Genomic DNA, 16,183 nt, shown 5'->3' with positions numbered 1-16,183 from the left:
AGACACCTTCCCTCACGGACGGTACGACGAGTTCACAAGATGGCGGCGGAGACAGCCGAGCGAGTAATCTTCAACCAGGCGAGCCTGACGCACTTCCGGGACCGCCCCTCGGCGTGGCGTGGCTTCCCCTCCCTCCCCCGCTGGCACTGGTTTCACGCGACGCCGTTGCCATGGCAGCGGTTCGGGCGCCTTACCTGGGGTTTCCGGGGATCCAGGGAGCCGCAGGCGTGCCAGGGCCAGATACATGAGCCGGCCAGATTCAGGGGCTGAGGCCACGAAGCTGAAGACAGGTGAGATGTCCTACATCTCCCCGCCAGCCGCTCCCCGCACACACCGTGCCTCCCTGGCCCCTCATTTACTCCACGCCTGTTTCCCGCTCACTTAGACCCGCCTCCCAAGGCCCCTCAGACCGCCTCCTCAAAACTTCGCCTCCCTGCTGCCTTAACCCTTCTTATTCGCTTTAGACCGGCATCCTCCAACCCCCTCAACCCCCTTTAAAGTCACAGACCCTAACTCTCTCTGGTCTCTTTCTCGCGGCCCGCCTCTTTTAGGTTCCACTCCCTTCTCTCCATGCCCTCCTCTCTCCATAGGCCCGCCCTCAAACCCCACTGGTGAGTCCCTGCTGACCACGCCCTTCGCTCCCTCGAATCCTGTCCCTTTCGCTTCCCCTCCCGAAGCCCCCTCAACCCTGGCTCCTTTCCCCTCCCTCCCGGCTCCAGAATGCGGGGAAGGGGTTCTGAGCAGTGCCTGAACCTGTTTTCTCACCTGTGAAATAAGGGTGATAGATGGTCTCCATCATACACACACTATAGCTGGATTGTGTCATTGTTGTTATAATTAATCGAGAATACAAACGACAGCTAGGATTTACTGAGCATTCACCATGAGCTGGACCCTGTGCCCAACACTTTATGTACATTCTATCATTTATCCTTTTTAGCAACCGATTTATAGATGAGGACAGTGGAGTTCAGAGTTAGCACAATGGGAATCCAAACCCAGGCCAGACTTTCTCCTCTACAAGTACAATTTGTTATTCCTGTCTTCACTGGTCCCTTCAGTGTCTCCAAGGATCCAGGCAAGGTTCCTTCAGTGTCTCCAGGGATCCAGGCAATTAGCATTCCCCGAGTTAGAGACTGACAGCTGGTTTTAGCGATTCCAAAGTGTTTGCACGGTGGTGACCTTGATTCTGACCAAGGTAGGCGTAATCTTTACCAATGACGTAGGGTACTAGAACTCAGAGAGGGAAATGGGGCTTCAATATTGAATGGAAGGGGAGGCAAAAGCTTGCATTGAGGTCATGGAAGCTCCATAGACACATCCAAACTCCCTGAGGGCCCAGCTGCTGCTGGGCTGAGGACTGTGGGGACTGTGGCCTCAGGAACATCTAGCTCAATTGGCATAACACAGTTCATAAGGAAAATGTTCTACATTCTACTTTGGTGAGTAGCGTCTGGGGCATTAAAAGCCTGTAAGTGGTCATCTAAGATTGGTCTCACCCCTTCGGGAGCGAGGGAGAATGAAGAAAGCTAAAGATACAAAGGAAAGATAAGTCCAGAGGACTTAATGGACCACATTTACCACTACCTCACCAGACCCCACAACCATCACTGACTGCTCTCACAGGGATCACAATAGAGGGTCCTGAAAAGAGCTGGAGAAAAATGTAGGAAAAAATTCTAACTCAAAAAAGACCAGACTTACTGGCCTGACAGAGACTGGAGAAACCCTGAGAGTATGGCCCCCAGATACCCTTTTAGCTCAGTAATGAAGTCACTCCCAAGGTTCATCCTTCAGCCAAAGATTAGAAAGGCCTATAAAACAAAACAAGACCAAAGGGGCACACCAGCCCAGGGGCAAGGACTGGAAGGCAGGAGGGGACAAAAAAAGCTGGTAATAGGGAACTCAGGGTCCGGACAGGAGAGTGTCATGGGGTTGTTAACCAATGTCATAAAACAATATGTGTACTGTTTAATGAGAAACTAATTGGCTCTGTAAACCTTCATCTAAAGTACAATTAAAAAAAAAAAAAAAAGCTTGCCTTGAGCCAGGGGGAGCTGAGGAGACACAAGTTAGCTGCTGCTCCTACCTATTGGCAGTGCTGGCTTAATTGGTAACTATCACTTTTGTGGCCATAGGTACAGTGGATGGTGCAGGGCTGCAGCTCCAGGCTGAGGAATTACAGAGAAAATCCTTATCAAGTCTGCTTTACTTGACATGATTCTCAAACCATGCGTATATTTGCATATCCCCAATTTTCAGAAAAACAATATAAAGTAATTTTAGGTGTTTTTCAATGTTATGTTTTCCTATTGTATATTCTCGTTGCTTTGCCAGAATCTAAGGGGCATTGATACCTAAGATGCCCCCAAATAGCAGCTATAGTGATTTGAAGGTGGACAGATTGGTGTTTCATGGTGTCTTCAAGAAGCAAGCCCATGAGTTCCAGGCACTTTGCCACCTGAATATATCTCTGCCCAAGTTGGGGCTTCTTGCTTCTTTCATTTGTCTCCTTCCCCACCCCCCACCATTATGGGAGGGAAACCCAGAATGTTTCAGTCTGTTTTTTTCCATTGGTGTTTTCCTCACTCCTTAGGGACATAAAATCTCTTGAGCAGCAAAATCTCATGACAGGTCAGTGCCTGTGAGGGATGTGGCCCATTCTAGAACAGTGCATGCATATGCCTGCCAAGCGGCAGACGCACATGGCCTTCCCAACCGTGTAGGTGAAGCCCATGGAGCTCACAGACCCAAGGCTGACCCACAAAAGAGACCCTCAGACATGGATGGTGGGTCCTTGAGGACATGGCTCTATGTACCCTCCTCAGTCCCCAGTTCTTCACGTGATGCCCGGTGTGTAGTAGGTTCTCAGTCCACAGTTGTTAAATGAAGAGACAGTGTCGGATCCTCCACACCTGCACATTCCAATACTGTGGCCACCAGCCCATGTGACTGTCAAGCATTTAAATTGGTGGCTGGTCCAAGTTGAGATGTTCTGTATCAAATACACACTGGCTTTTCAGGCTTAATAAAACAAGAAATGAAAAATATCTCCTTAATAACTTTATATTGATTTCATGTTGAAATGAGAGTATTTTGGATTGTTGTTGTTATTGTTGTTAGGTGCTGTTGAATTGGCCTGAACATAGTGACACTGTGTACAACAGAACAAAACACTGCCTGGTCCAGCGCCATCCTCACCAGCGAAGCTAAGGTTCAGCCCGTTGTTGCAGCCACTGTATCAGCCCATCACATTGAGGGTTTTCCCCTTTTCCACTGACCCTCCACTTTACCAAGCACAACGTCCTTCTCCAGGGACTGATCCCTCCAGATAACATGTCCAAAGTATGTGAGAAGTCTTGCCATCCTCACTTCTAAGGAGCATTCTGGCTGTACTTCTTCCAAGACGGATTTGTTCGTTCTTCTGGCAGTTCATGGTATATTCAATATTCTTCACAAATACCATTAATCAAAGGTGTCAATTCTTCGGTCTTCCTTATTCATTGTCCAGCTTTCACATGTATATGAGGTGATTGAAAGTACCATGGCTTGCGTCAGGCACACCGTAGTCCTCAAATTGACGTCTTTGCTTTTGCACACTTGTCTTTTGCAGCAGATTGGCCCAATGTAATAAGTTGTTTGGTTTCTTGAGTGCTGCTTCCATGGGCATTGATTGTGGATCCAAGTAAAATGGAATTCTTGACAACTTCAGTATTTTCTCTGTTTGTTATGATGTTGTTTATTGGTCCAGTTGTGAGGATTTTAGTTTTCTTTATGTTGAGATGTCATCCGAACTGAAAGCTGTAGTCTTTGATCTTCATCAGTAAGGACTTCAAGTCCTTTTCCCTTTTCAGCAAGCAAGCTGTGTCATTTGCATATTGCAGGTTGTTAATACGTCTTCGTCTAGTCCCGATGCCACGGTTTTCTTCATGTAGTCCAGCTTCTCAGATTATTTGCTAGGCATGCAGTTCGAATAAGTATGGTGAAAGGATACAACCCTGATGCACACCTTTCTTGATTTTAAACCATTCAGTATCCCTTTGTTCTGTTTGAATGACTCTCTCTTGTTCAATGTACATGTTCTGCATGAGCACAATTAAGTGTTCTGGAATTCCCATCCTTCACGATGTTATCCATAATTTGTTATGATCCACTCAGTCGAATGCCTTGCATAGTCAATAAAACACAGGTAAATATCTTTCTGGTATTCTCTGCTTTCAGCCAGGATCTATCTAACATCAACAATGCTATCCCTTGTTCCACATTGTCATGGATTGAATTGTGTCCCCCCAAATATGTGTTAACTCAGTTATGCCATGATTCCCAGTATTGTGTGGTTGTCCACCATTTTGTCATCTGATGTGCTTTTTCTGTGTGTTGTAAATCCCGTCTCTATAGATATTAATAAGATGGGATAATCTTAATTATGTTGATGAGGCAGGACCCAATCTATAAGGTTAGATTTTGTCTTAAATCACTCTCTTTTGAGATATAAAAGAGAAAAGCGAGCAGAGAGACATGGGGACCGTATACCACCAAGAAACAAGAGCCAGGAGAATAGTGCATCCTTTGGACCTGGGGTCCCTGCGCTGAGAAGCTTCTGGTCCAAGGGAAAATTAATGACAAGGACCTTCCTCCAGAGCCGACAGAGAATGCTTTGCTCTGGAGCTGGTACCCCGAATTTGGACTTCCAGCCTCCTAGGCTGTGAGAGGATAAATTTCTGTTTGTTAAAGCCATCTACTTATGGTATTTCTGTTATAACAGCACTAGAGAACTAAGAGACACATCCTCTTCTGAATCAGATTGAATTTCTGGTAGTTGCCTGTCAATGTACTGCTGCAACTGCTTTTGAATTATCTTCGCCAAACTTTTATTTGTGTATGGTGTTAATGATATTTTTCTATAATTTCTGCATTGTTTTGGCTCACCTTTCTTTGGAATGGGCACAAATACAAATCTCTTCCAGCCGATTGGCCAGGTAGTTATCTTCCAAAATTCTTGGCATAGACGGGTGAGCACCTCCAGTGCCGCATCCATTTGTTGAAACATTTCAACTGTTATTCCATTAATTCCTGGACCCTTGTTTTTCACCAGTGCCTTCAGTTCAGCTTGTACTTCTTCCTTTAGTACCATCTGTTCTTGATCATACGCTACCTCATGAAATGGTTGGACATTGACAACTTCTTTTTAGTACAATGATTCTGTGTATTCTTTCCATCTTCTTTTGATGCTTCCTGCATTGGTAATATTTTACCCATGGAGTCCTTCAGTATTGCAACTCAAGGATTAAATTTTTTTCTTCAGTTCTTTCAGCTTGAGAAATGCCGATCATGGTCTTACCTTTTGGTTTTCTAACTCCAAGTCTTTTCACATTTCCTTATAATATTTTACTTTGTCTCCCCAAGCCACCCTTTGAAATCTTCTTTTCAACTCTTAATTCATCATTTTTTCCTATATTTTTAGCTACTCTACATTTAAGAGCAAGTTTCTAAGTCTCTTCTTTTTTTTTTTTTTATTGAACTTTAGATGAAGGTTTACAGAACAAACTAGTTTCTCATCAAACAGTGCACACATTGTTATATGACGTTGGTTAACCCCACAACCTGTCAACACTCTCCCTTCTCATCCCTGGGTTCCATATTACCAGCTGTCCTGTTCCTTCCTACCTTCCAGTCCCTGCCCCAGGGTTGGTGCGCCCCTTCAGTCTTGTTTTCTTCCATGGGACTGTTCAACCTTTGGCTGAAGGGTGAACCTCGGGAATAACTTCATTACTGAGCTGAAAGGGTGTCCGGGGGCCATACTCTCCAGGTCTCCAGTCTCTGTCACGCCAGCGAGTCTGGTCTTTCTTTTTGAGTTAGAATTTTGTTCTACATTTTTCTTCAGCTCTGTCTGGGACCCTCTATTATGATCCCTGTCAGAGCAGTCAGTGGTGGTAGCTGGGCACCATCTAGTTGTACTGGACTCTGTAGTGGAGGCCGTGGTAGATGTGGTCCATAGCCCTTTGGACTAATCTTTCCCTTATGTCTTTAGTTTTTTCATTCTTCCTTGCTCCCAAAGGAGTGAGACCAGTGGAGCCGCTCACAGGCTTTTAAGACCCCAAACGCTACTCACCAAAGTAGAATGTAGAACATATTCTTTATAAACTCTATATGCCAATTGAGTAGATATTCCCTGAGACCGTGGTCCCCACAGCCCTCAGCCCAACGATTCGGTCCCTCAGGGATTTTGAATGTGTCTGTGGTGCTACCATGGCCTTGCCTTGTACAGGTTGTACTGGCTTCCCCAGTATTGTGTACTGTCTTACCCTTCACCCAAGTTACCACTTATCTATTGTCTATAAAGTGTTTTTCCATCCCCACCCCCACTCCCTTGTAACCATCGAGTATTGTTTCTTTTTGTATGTAAACCTTTTCATGAGTTTTTACAGTCGTGGTCTCATACAATATTTGTCCTTTTGTGACTGACTTATTTCACTCAGCATAACGTCCTCCAGATGCACCCATATTATGAGATGTTTCACAGATTTGTTGTTCTTTAGCGTTGCATAGTACTCCATTGTGTGTATTTACCACAGTTTGTTTATCCATTCATCTGTTGATCGGCATCTGTGTTGTTTCTATCTTTTTGCTATTTTGAACAATGCTGCAGTGAACATGGGTGTACATATATCTATTCATGTGACAACTCTTATTTCTCTAGGATATATTCCTAGGAGTGGGATTGCTGGATCAAATGGTGTTTATATTTCTAGCTTTCTAAGGAAGCACCATATTGTTTTCCAAAAAGGGTTGTATTGTTTTGCATTCCCACCACCAGTGCGTAAGAGACCTGATCTCCCCTCATCCTCTCCAACATTTGTTATTTTCTGTTTTATTGATTCGTGCCAGTAATGCCTGTGTGAGATGGTATCTTATCGTGGTTTTCATTTGCATTTCTCTGATGGCTAGAGATTGTGAGTATTTCCTCTTGTGTCTGTTGGCTGCTTGAATGTCTTTGGTGAAGTGTCTGTTCGTTTCCTTTGCCCATTTTTTAATTGGATTATTTGTCTTCTTGTTGTAGAAGTATTGGATTTTCTTGTAGGTTTTTGAAATTAGACCTTTATCTGATTTGTAATAGCCAAAAACTTTTTACTAGTCTGTAGGTTCTCTTTTTATTCTTTTGGTGAAGTCTTTTGATGAACTTAAGTGTTTAATTTTTAGAAGATCCCAGTTATCTACCTTATCCTCTGGAGTTTGTATGTTGTTGGTTATGATTTGTACCTGTTAATGCTGTGTTTAGGGCCTTTAGTGTTGATTCCATTTTTTTCTTCTATGAACTTCATGGTTTTTGGCTTTATATTTAGGTCTTTGATCCACCTCGAGTTCGTTTTTGTATATGGTGTGATGTATTGGTCCTGTTTCATTTTTTTGCAGATAGGCATCCAGTTTTGCCAGCACCATTTGTTAAAGACTGTCTTTTCCCCATGTGATGGACTTTAGGCCCTTGTCAAAGATCGGGTGACCATAGGTGGATGGAGTTACACCTGGGTTATCAATTCTGTTCCTTTGGTCAATATGTCTGTCATTGTACCAGTACCAGGCTGTTTTGACTACCGTAGCTGTATAGTAGGTTCTGAGGTCAGGTAGTGCGAGTCCTACTTTATTCTTCTTCTTCAATACTGCTATACTTATCCGGGGCTTCTTCCCTTTCCATATGATGTTAATGATAAGTTTTTCCATCTCTTTGAAGAATGTTCTTGGTATTTGGATTTGCACTGTATTTGTAAGTCACTTTGGGTAGAATTGTCATTTTCATCATGTTGAGCCTACCTATCCATGAGCATGGTATTTTTCCATTTACGTAGATCTCTTTTGGTTTCTTGCAGTAGTGTTTTGTAGTTTTCTTTGTATAGGTCTTTTACATCCCTGGTTAGATTTATTCCCAAGTATTTTATTTTTTTAGGGGCTATTATAAATGGTATTTTTTCCTGATTTCCTTTTCATTGTTCTCTTTATTGGTGTGTAGGAATCCAACTGATTTTCGTATGTTTATTTTGTATCCTGCAACTCTGCTGAATCTGTCAGTTCTAGTAGTTTTCTTGTAGAGTCTTTCGGATTTTCTAAGTATAATATCATATCATCCGCAAACAGGACAGTTTAACTTCTTCATTACCAATTTGGATTCCCTTTATTTCTGTTTCTTGCCTTATTGCTCTAGCTAAGACTTTCCAACACAATGTTAAGTAGGAGTGGTGATAAAGGGCATCTTTGTCTTGTTCCTGTTCTCAAGGGGAATGTTCAGCCTCTTCATTGAGAATGATGTTGGCCATTGGTTTTGCATAGATGCCCTTTATTATGTTGAGAAATTCCCCTGCTATACCTATTTTACTGAGAGTCTTTATCAGGAATGGGTGTTGGACTTTGTCAAATGCCTTTTCTGCATCCATTGAGATGATTGTGTGATTCTTTTCTTTCCTTTTATTTATGTGGCGGATTACATTGATTGATTTTCTAATGATGAAACATCCTTACATACCTGGGATGAATCCTACTTGGTCGTGGTGTATTTTTTGATATGATGCTGAATTCTATTGGCTAGAATTTTTGCATCTATACTCATGAGAGATACTGGTTTGTAATTTTCTTTTGTTGTGGTGTCTTTGCCTGGTTTTGGTATCAGGGCTATGCTGGCTTCATAAAATAAATTTGGAAGTGTCGCTTCCTTTTCTATATCCTGAAATAGTTTGAGTAGTACTGGTGTAAGCTTTTCTCTGAGTGTTTGGTAGAATTCTCCAGTAAAGCCATCTGAGCCAGGGATTTTTTGGGGGGGAGTTTTTTTATTACATTGCTAATCTCTTCTCTTGTTACGGGTCTGTTCAGATTTTCAACATCATTTTGTGTTAGTTTGGATAGGTAGTGTGTTTCTAGAAATTTGTCCATTTCCTCTAGGTTTTCAAATTTGTTGGAGTATAGTTTTTCATAATACTCTGTTATGATCCTTTTTATTTCAGTTGGGTCTGTTGTCCCCCATTTCATTTCTTATTTGGTTTATTTGCGTTCTCTCCTGTTTTTCCTTTGTCATTTTGGCCAGTGGTTTCTCGATTTGTTGATCCTTTCAAAGAACCAACTTTTGGTTTTGTTGATTCTTTCTGTTGTTTTTCTGTTCTCTATTTCATTTATTTCTGCTCCGATCTTTATTATTTCCTTTCTTCTGGTGGCTGTGGCCTTCTTTTGCTGTTCTCTCTATCTGTGCAAGTCATGTAACTAATGTTTTGATTTTGTCCCTTCTTTTTTGATGTGTGCATCTAGTGCTATAAATTGACCTCTGGGACTGCGTTTGCTGTGTCCCAAAGGTTTTGGTATGATGTGTTTTCATTCTCATTTGATTTTAGGAACTTTTGGATTACATCTTTGATTTTTCCTATTACCCAGTGGTTTTTAAGCAGGGCATTATTCAGTTTCCATGTAATTGATTTTTTTTTTTTTCCTTAGTCTTCCTGTTGTTAATTTCTATTTTGATGGCATTGTGGTCAGAGAAGATGCTTTGTATTATCTCAATGTTTTGGATTTTGTTGAGGGTTGCTCTGTGGCCTAAGATGTGGTCTATTCTGGAGAATGTTCCTTGTGCATTGGAGAAGAAATGTATACTTTGCAGCCATTGGGTGGAATGTTCTATGTATGTCTATAAGATCAAGTTGGCTGATTGTGCCCTTTAAGCTCTTCTGTATCTTTATAGACTTTTTTTCTAGATGTTCTGTCCTTTACTGAGAGTGGTGTGTTGAAGTCTCCTACTGTTATTGTGAAACTGTCAATTCCTGTTTTCAGTGCTGTCAGAGTTTGTTTTATGTATTTTGGAGCCCTGTCATCGAGTACGTAGATGTTTATTATGGTTAAGTCTCCATGATGGATTGTACCTTTAATCACTATTATAGTGCCCTTGTTTGTCTTTTATGGTGGATTTTGTTTTAAAGTCTGTCTTATCTGTGATTAGTATTGCCACTACTTCACTTTTTTGGTAGTTATTTACTTGATACACTTTTTTCCATTCTTTGATTTTTAATAAATTTATGTCTTTGTTTCTAAGGTATGTCTCTTGTAGACAACATATTGATGGATCCTGTTTTTTTTATCGATTCTGTCACTCTTTGTTTCTTTATGGGTACATTTAGGCCATTTACATTCAGTGTAATTATTGATAGGTGTGAGTTTATTGTTGTCATTTTGTAGTGCTTTCTTTGTGGTAGGAAACCCTGGTGGCATAGTGGTTAAGTGCTATGGCTGCTAACCAAAAGGTCAGCAGTTCGAATCCGCCAGGCACTCCTTGGAAACTCTATGGGGCAGTTCTACTCTGTCCTATAGGGTCGCTATGAGTCGGAATCAACTCAACGGCAGTGGGTCTCTTTGTGGTGCTAACATTTTCCTTGTTCCTCTTACTCTCCTGTGCTGAGTTCCTTTTGTTTGTGGATTTTTTTTTTTCGTTTCTTTTGTTTTAGTAGATTTTGTTTTTATTGAGACTAAGTTTTTCTTCTTTATTTTGATGAGTAGGTTTGTTAATTTTCTTTGTGGTTACCTTGAAATGTACTCTTATGTTCCTAGGTTTGAACCGGTCTGTTATTATTTGTTATCGCCTTGCCTTCTTCTCCATTAGAAAGTTCTATATTGTTTATTCCCTCTTTTATTGTTCCGACATTGTTGACCGTTAAAGATTAACCTCTCTGGTTCCCTGTTGCAATTGTTTTGGTTTTGGATAATCCTTGAGAGTTCATTTCGTAGGTTGGTATCTGGCTGGTACAATCTTGCATCCTAGATTCAGGCTGTGGTCTGATGTTAGTTTTCAGACCAAGGGACTCACTAATAATTCTTCTAAGTTTGGTCTGGTTTTTACATATTCTTTTAATTTCTGTTTATCTAGAAATGTCCTAATTTCACCATCATATTTGAATCAAAGATTTGCAGGATATTTTATTCTTGGTTGGCAATTTTTTTCTTTCAATGTTTTATGTATGTCATCCCATTTCCTTCTTGCCTGTATGCCTGTATGGTTTCTGCCGAATAATCAGAGCTTAGTCTTATTGTTTCTTCTCTGTATGTGACTTTTTGTTTTTCTCTAGCTGCTTGTAGGATTTTTTCTTTGTCTTTGGTTTTAGTGAGTGTAATTATGATATGCCTTGGTGTTTTTCTTTTGAAGTCTGTCCTACATAGAGTTCGTTGAGCTTCTTGGATGGTCAGCTTTTCATCATTCATGATATTAGGGAAGTTTTCTGTCAGCAGTTCTTCAATGATCCTCTCTGTGTTTTCTGTTTTCTCTCCCTGTTCTGGAACTCCGATCACTGGCAAATTTTTGCTTTTGATTGTATGCCACATAATTCTCAGGGTTTCTTCATTTTTCTTTGTTCTTTTTTCTGATTTTTCCTCAAACGGAGTTGTATCCAAGTATTTGTCTTCAATTTTGCTGGTTCGGTCTTCCATCGTTTCAAACCTGCTCCTCAGCCCTTCTATGACACTGTCCATTTCTGAAATCTTGTTGTTTACCTTTTGGATTTCTAATTGTTGTTTTCGAATGATTTCTAGTTGTGAATTTATTTTGGCATTTTGTTCCTGTATTATTCTCCTGAATTGTTCCATTTTTTTGTCTGTATCTTCCATGAATTTGCCCTTTTTTTACATAAATTTGTCTATTTTTTCCTCATTTTTGCCTGCTTTTTGCTTCAACTCTTGGATTGCTCTGAATATTAGAGATTTGAATTCCCTATCAGGTAGTTCCAGTACCTTTTCTTTTACTGGAAAGTCATCTGGTGTTTTATTTTGGATGTGTACTGGAACCATCCTGTCCTGTTTTTTTAATATGTTTTGATATTGTCTGCTGTCTTTGGGACATTCGGTAGTTATTTTGTTTGTTTGTTTCTCAATTGTAGATTTGTTTTGTCCTGCTTTTTTGTTTTATTTGGTTATGCCTCAGCAGGCAGGTTGTACATTCTTTGCCGTTTGCTGGTCTGTAGTCATGATACTTTTCACCTCCTTGTCCAATGGGCAGGGCCAGTCATTCAGCTGTGGTGCAGCAGGGCAGATCCAGCTGAAGGGGAGGGGCTGAGATGGGCTGTTTGTGGCACGTACTAGGGCCAACAGCGGGGGCCAGGAATCAGTGCTGGGCAGGTTCCAGTAGGCTGCTCAGGGGCGTGATGCTCAGTGCACAGTGCAAATAGGCAGGAAAGAGGGGAGAGGTTGTGATGTGTGGAGCTAATAGGGTTATGGGAAAGAGGAGAGTGAAACGGGAGCCAAAAACAAACAAGCAAACAAAGAAAAAAAAAGAATGCTAAGGGAGATTGCCATTGGAATGGATAGATGAGAAACTGAGAAATGGAGGAAATCAAAAAGGAAAAAAAGAAAGAAAAAATAACTAGATAAAAATTTGGAAAATATAAAAAGAAAAAAAGGAGTCCCAGAGTCCCACCGATGGGGCTGCTAAGACTAGGGAAGTCGCTCCAAGGCTACGCAGTATAGTCTGGCTAGAGGGGATATAGATGCCACACGGCACGAGGTATTCAGGAGACAGGAAAAGAAGATAAGTGTAGAGAGACGAGAACCGAGCAATGGAGAAAGACAGAAAGGGAAAAAGAGAAAAAAGGAGAAAAAAAAAGAAAGAAATGCCCCCAGGAATCTCATCTATGCAGCTGTGCAGATTGGGGGAGTTGCTCCTATGCTGTGCTGTGCAGCCCAGCTAGAAGGGGCTCTGAAGCTGTGAAAAGAAAAAGAAAACAAACAAAACAGAACAAAGCAAAACAAGGGAAATAAAAGCCCCAGGGCTCCCATCTGTGTGGTGTCACAGGCTGGGGAAGTGGTTCCCCAGCTGAGCATGGCTTCACAGCCTTTCAAGAAGAACCAAAGATAGCACACGGAGGCAGGTATTCCAGAGAAAGGAGGGGGACCTGGTAGGAGGCACAGAAGAAACCAAAAGAGATGAAAAAAACCAACACCAGCTTAGGGGCCCAGCCAGTGTGGGCAGGGCAAATGGAAGCAGCCTAAGGCCAAAGCAATTGCTTCCCAGCCAAGAAACCGCAGCTGGTGGGAAACAGAGGAAGCTGGGGGTAGGGGGAGGAGTAAGGGAGGGGTTAGGAAAGCATACATCGCTTCCTACTGGGTGCTCTGTCTCCTGCTGGGAACTTTGTGAAGCTGCTTTCTCGTACTCCCTGTCCGCTGACCTCTGACATAAAAAAAAAAATCCAGGTGGCATGGACGCTGTACTTCCTGGCCAGCCAAGCCACTACAGCTAGGCAGAAAGCTTGGTGGTAACAATGTGCGTATAGATTTTTGTAGCAGAAACTAACTTGAACTGTAAACTTTCACTTAAAGCACAATTAAAAAAATTTTTTTTAATTCTACCGTGGCTCACATTACATTTCTTTCTGCTGTGCTGCTCTAAGCAGCATGATGCGAGGATGGAGCACCAATTTTGGATTCAGAATCCCAGCTCCCTGAGTGACCTTGAGCTAAAAAAAAAAAAAAAATTTTTTTTTTTTTTTTTTTTTTTTTTTTTTTTTCTAGCTCCCCAAATTTTCTAAGCCTCAGCTTCCTTATCTATAGAAAGGGGGCACTAACACCACCCTGTTTGACATACTGTATTTGGGGACATAAACACATAGTATGTCCTCTAGATGGAGCTAGCACTATTGAAGCGTACCATCTGTGCTCAGGCTCGTGGCCAGCATCCCACCTGTCCTTTCCCTTACCCCATTCTTCCAGCTTGGAACACCCCCTTCTTTTTCCTGGATAGCCCCTCCCTGTTCCCAGGAAGCCCTCCCTGACTGCCTTCTACTCACTCTCACCTTCATCCGTTCCCAGGGACAGAACAGCTGCTCAGGGCTAGACCCTGCATTGGAGACAGGAAGCCAGAGGCCAGCCGGAGAGCTGGACACACTCAGATACTCCAACTCCTGCTCTACGACAGACATCTGCGCAGAGGTGAGGGCAGGGCCCAGTCTTCTGGGAGGCCAGCTCAGCCCTCAGCAACCGTCTCTGGGCACCTGTGAGCTTTCCAGCATCTCTGGGCCCAGGCTGCTGGGTCATACCACAGTGAACTCAAAAGACACGGTCCATTACTCGCAAGGGAGATAGGCCAATGACCACAAATAGTTACTCAAATAATAAGTTAGTTCCAGTGGTGGTGTATGCTGGAAGAAAAAGAAGGGGGTGCTCTGAGAATGTTTAACAGGTGACCTAACCTGGCTTAGAAACCTGGGGAGCTTTCCTGAGGAACAACACTGGATGGAGACCTGAGGGATGTGCTGGTGGTGTCTTATCCAGAGGAAGTGACGGTGGGGGGGCGGGAACATTCTGGGTGATGAGACACAGAGGTGGGGGCAGACCACACAGGGCTGGGAGATCGACCACAGGAAGCATTCTGTCCTTTAGTGCTGTGGAAAGCCATTAAAGTCTTTAAGTGGGGGTGACAGGCTATGAGTTGCCTTCTTAAATGAGCATGCAGTGGTCAGAACGGATGGGTGGGGCTGGGCAAGGAGGGAAGCAGGTAGGCTGGGAAGAAATGCGAGGTCTGGAGCAGTGTCCACGAAAGCAACAGGTTCCCTCTGTGGTCTGGATGCAGGATTGGCAGCATCAGATGCTTGGACCTGAGAGTAAGGGAAACAGCATTTGAGGAAGTGCCCAGACTTAGAGAAGCCACAGGGTACTCATAGGGGTGCTGTTTTCTGATAAGAGGGAGGTTGGGGGAAGGGAGGTTTCCCAGCCAGACCTGGATTTGCTGGGTACCAGAAGGGGCCATGACCTCAATACTGCCCACAGAGCCCCTGCATTTCAGGAAGGGGTAGTGGTACAAGGAGGTTCTTTCTGCAGCTGAGAGATCCAAGAAAGACAAAGGACCTCTGCTGGCAGGATGGGGAGGGCCTGGGGCTCAGCGTCCACACAGCCGCCCAACACCCAACAGCACTGTCTCTGAAACTAACTGCCAGCTCACCCCCGCCCCCGCCAACCCTGCTGGAGGGTAAAACCCCTCCAGCACCAGAACCACATTGGTGGAGCCAGAGCAGTGCCAAGTTCTCCACCTTCAGAGTCAGGGGCCATGAACGGTGCATCCAAATCTCTGTCTTCAGGTGTCCACAGGTTCTGGAAGGTGGGCAAGACGAATTCTCTGTGACCCCAAGGGGAACTGGGGAAGTATAGGAGCTCAGCCATCACCCAAGACAAGGATGGTCCTTGCTGTTGTTCCTACCACTAACATTAACAGTAATGATAGTATGGTTTGAGACCTTTTTCTGGCTGCCTTGCCAGTGCACATGTTAATGTCTTCACAACAACCCAGTCTGGCTACAGACATGCCCTCATTTTACAGCTGAGGCAGTTGGGGCCCAGAGGGGTGCGGTGACTTGTCTGAGGCTGTGCAGCCAAATGCCGGGGCAAGACTCCGTAAGATGTAGTGGGCTCTCTGTCACCAGAGAGATGACAGGATAGGTCTCAATAAACACGTCTTCAGGTTTTTCCTGTTACACTTTAGGACTTGTTTCCCACCCCCTGAAAATCAGTGCATTTTAAATTTTCTTTGCAGACTTTTTATTCTTTTAATCACTCAATCCTCCACTTGCCAATGAGCCTCAACAGTGGGCCAGGCTGCGGGCTGTCCACCCAGAGGAGACCACAGTGAGTCAGGTGGGCTGAGGACCCAGCCTGCAGTGTGGAGACCATTCTGGTGGAGAGTTGTAGTCGGGGGGAGCCCAAAGGGAATATCTTTGCCAGCCTGGTGGTGATCCGGGAACCCTGAAGGGTGAGAGACATTAGCCAGGTGATGGGAATTGGAGGGAAGGCAAGTTTCAGATGGAGGGGACTGATGAACAGGGTTCAGAAGCAAAAGTGCCTGGTGCACATGAGCTGCTGCTCATCGCTGATGGTGGCTGGTGTGGTGAGTATGGCACTGAGAGAGGGGTGACAGGGAAGGTGAGGGATGTGGCCAGAGGTGGTCAGATGGCTTGTGGAAGGCCTTTCTCCCCAGTGTCACCATGATCCTGAGGAGTGGTTGGCCAGCAAGATGTGGTCAGATGGGGTTTGGCCCAGATCTCTGGCAGCTGGAGTTGATCAGGTAAAGCCAGGCCTGTGGCCCAGCTGTTAGCTGCTGGAATGGTCCAGGCCAGCAATGACAGTGGCCTGCATACCCTGTCACACTGTAGCTGTAACTCTCCTTTTATGTAGTTGGCAGCTG

At 43.7% G+C, this 16,183-nt stretch overlaps 1 protein-coding gene across 1 annotated transcript in view; it reads left to right on the top strand.

Moving 5' to 3' along the window:
* The first annotated feature begins 41 nt into the window (after positions 1-41).
* The window catches only part of CCDC157 (coiled-coil domain containing 157), a 27,599-nt gene continuing 11,457 nt past the window's right edge, over positions 42-16,183 (top strand). The window contains exons 1-2 of the mRNA XM_064271923.1: positions 42-290; positions 13,819-13,938. Of these exons, the coding sequence (XP_064127993.1) occupies positions 245-290; positions 13,819-13,938 (166 nt within the window). The 5' untranslated portion in view covers positions 42-244. The remainder of the gene's footprint in view (positions 291-13,818; positions 13,939-16,183) is intronic.

The sequence above is a fragment of the Loxodonta africana genome, chromosome 19, assembly GCF_030014295.1.
Source record: "Loxodonta africana isolate mLoxAfr1 chromosome 19, mLoxAfr1.hap2, whole genome shotgun sequence".
Taxonomy (NCBI): domain Eukaryota; kingdom Metazoa; phylum Chordata; class Mammalia; order Proboscidea; family Elephantidae; genus Loxodonta; species Loxodonta africana.
This window is presented reverse-complemented; position numbering and strand designations above follow the sequence as displayed.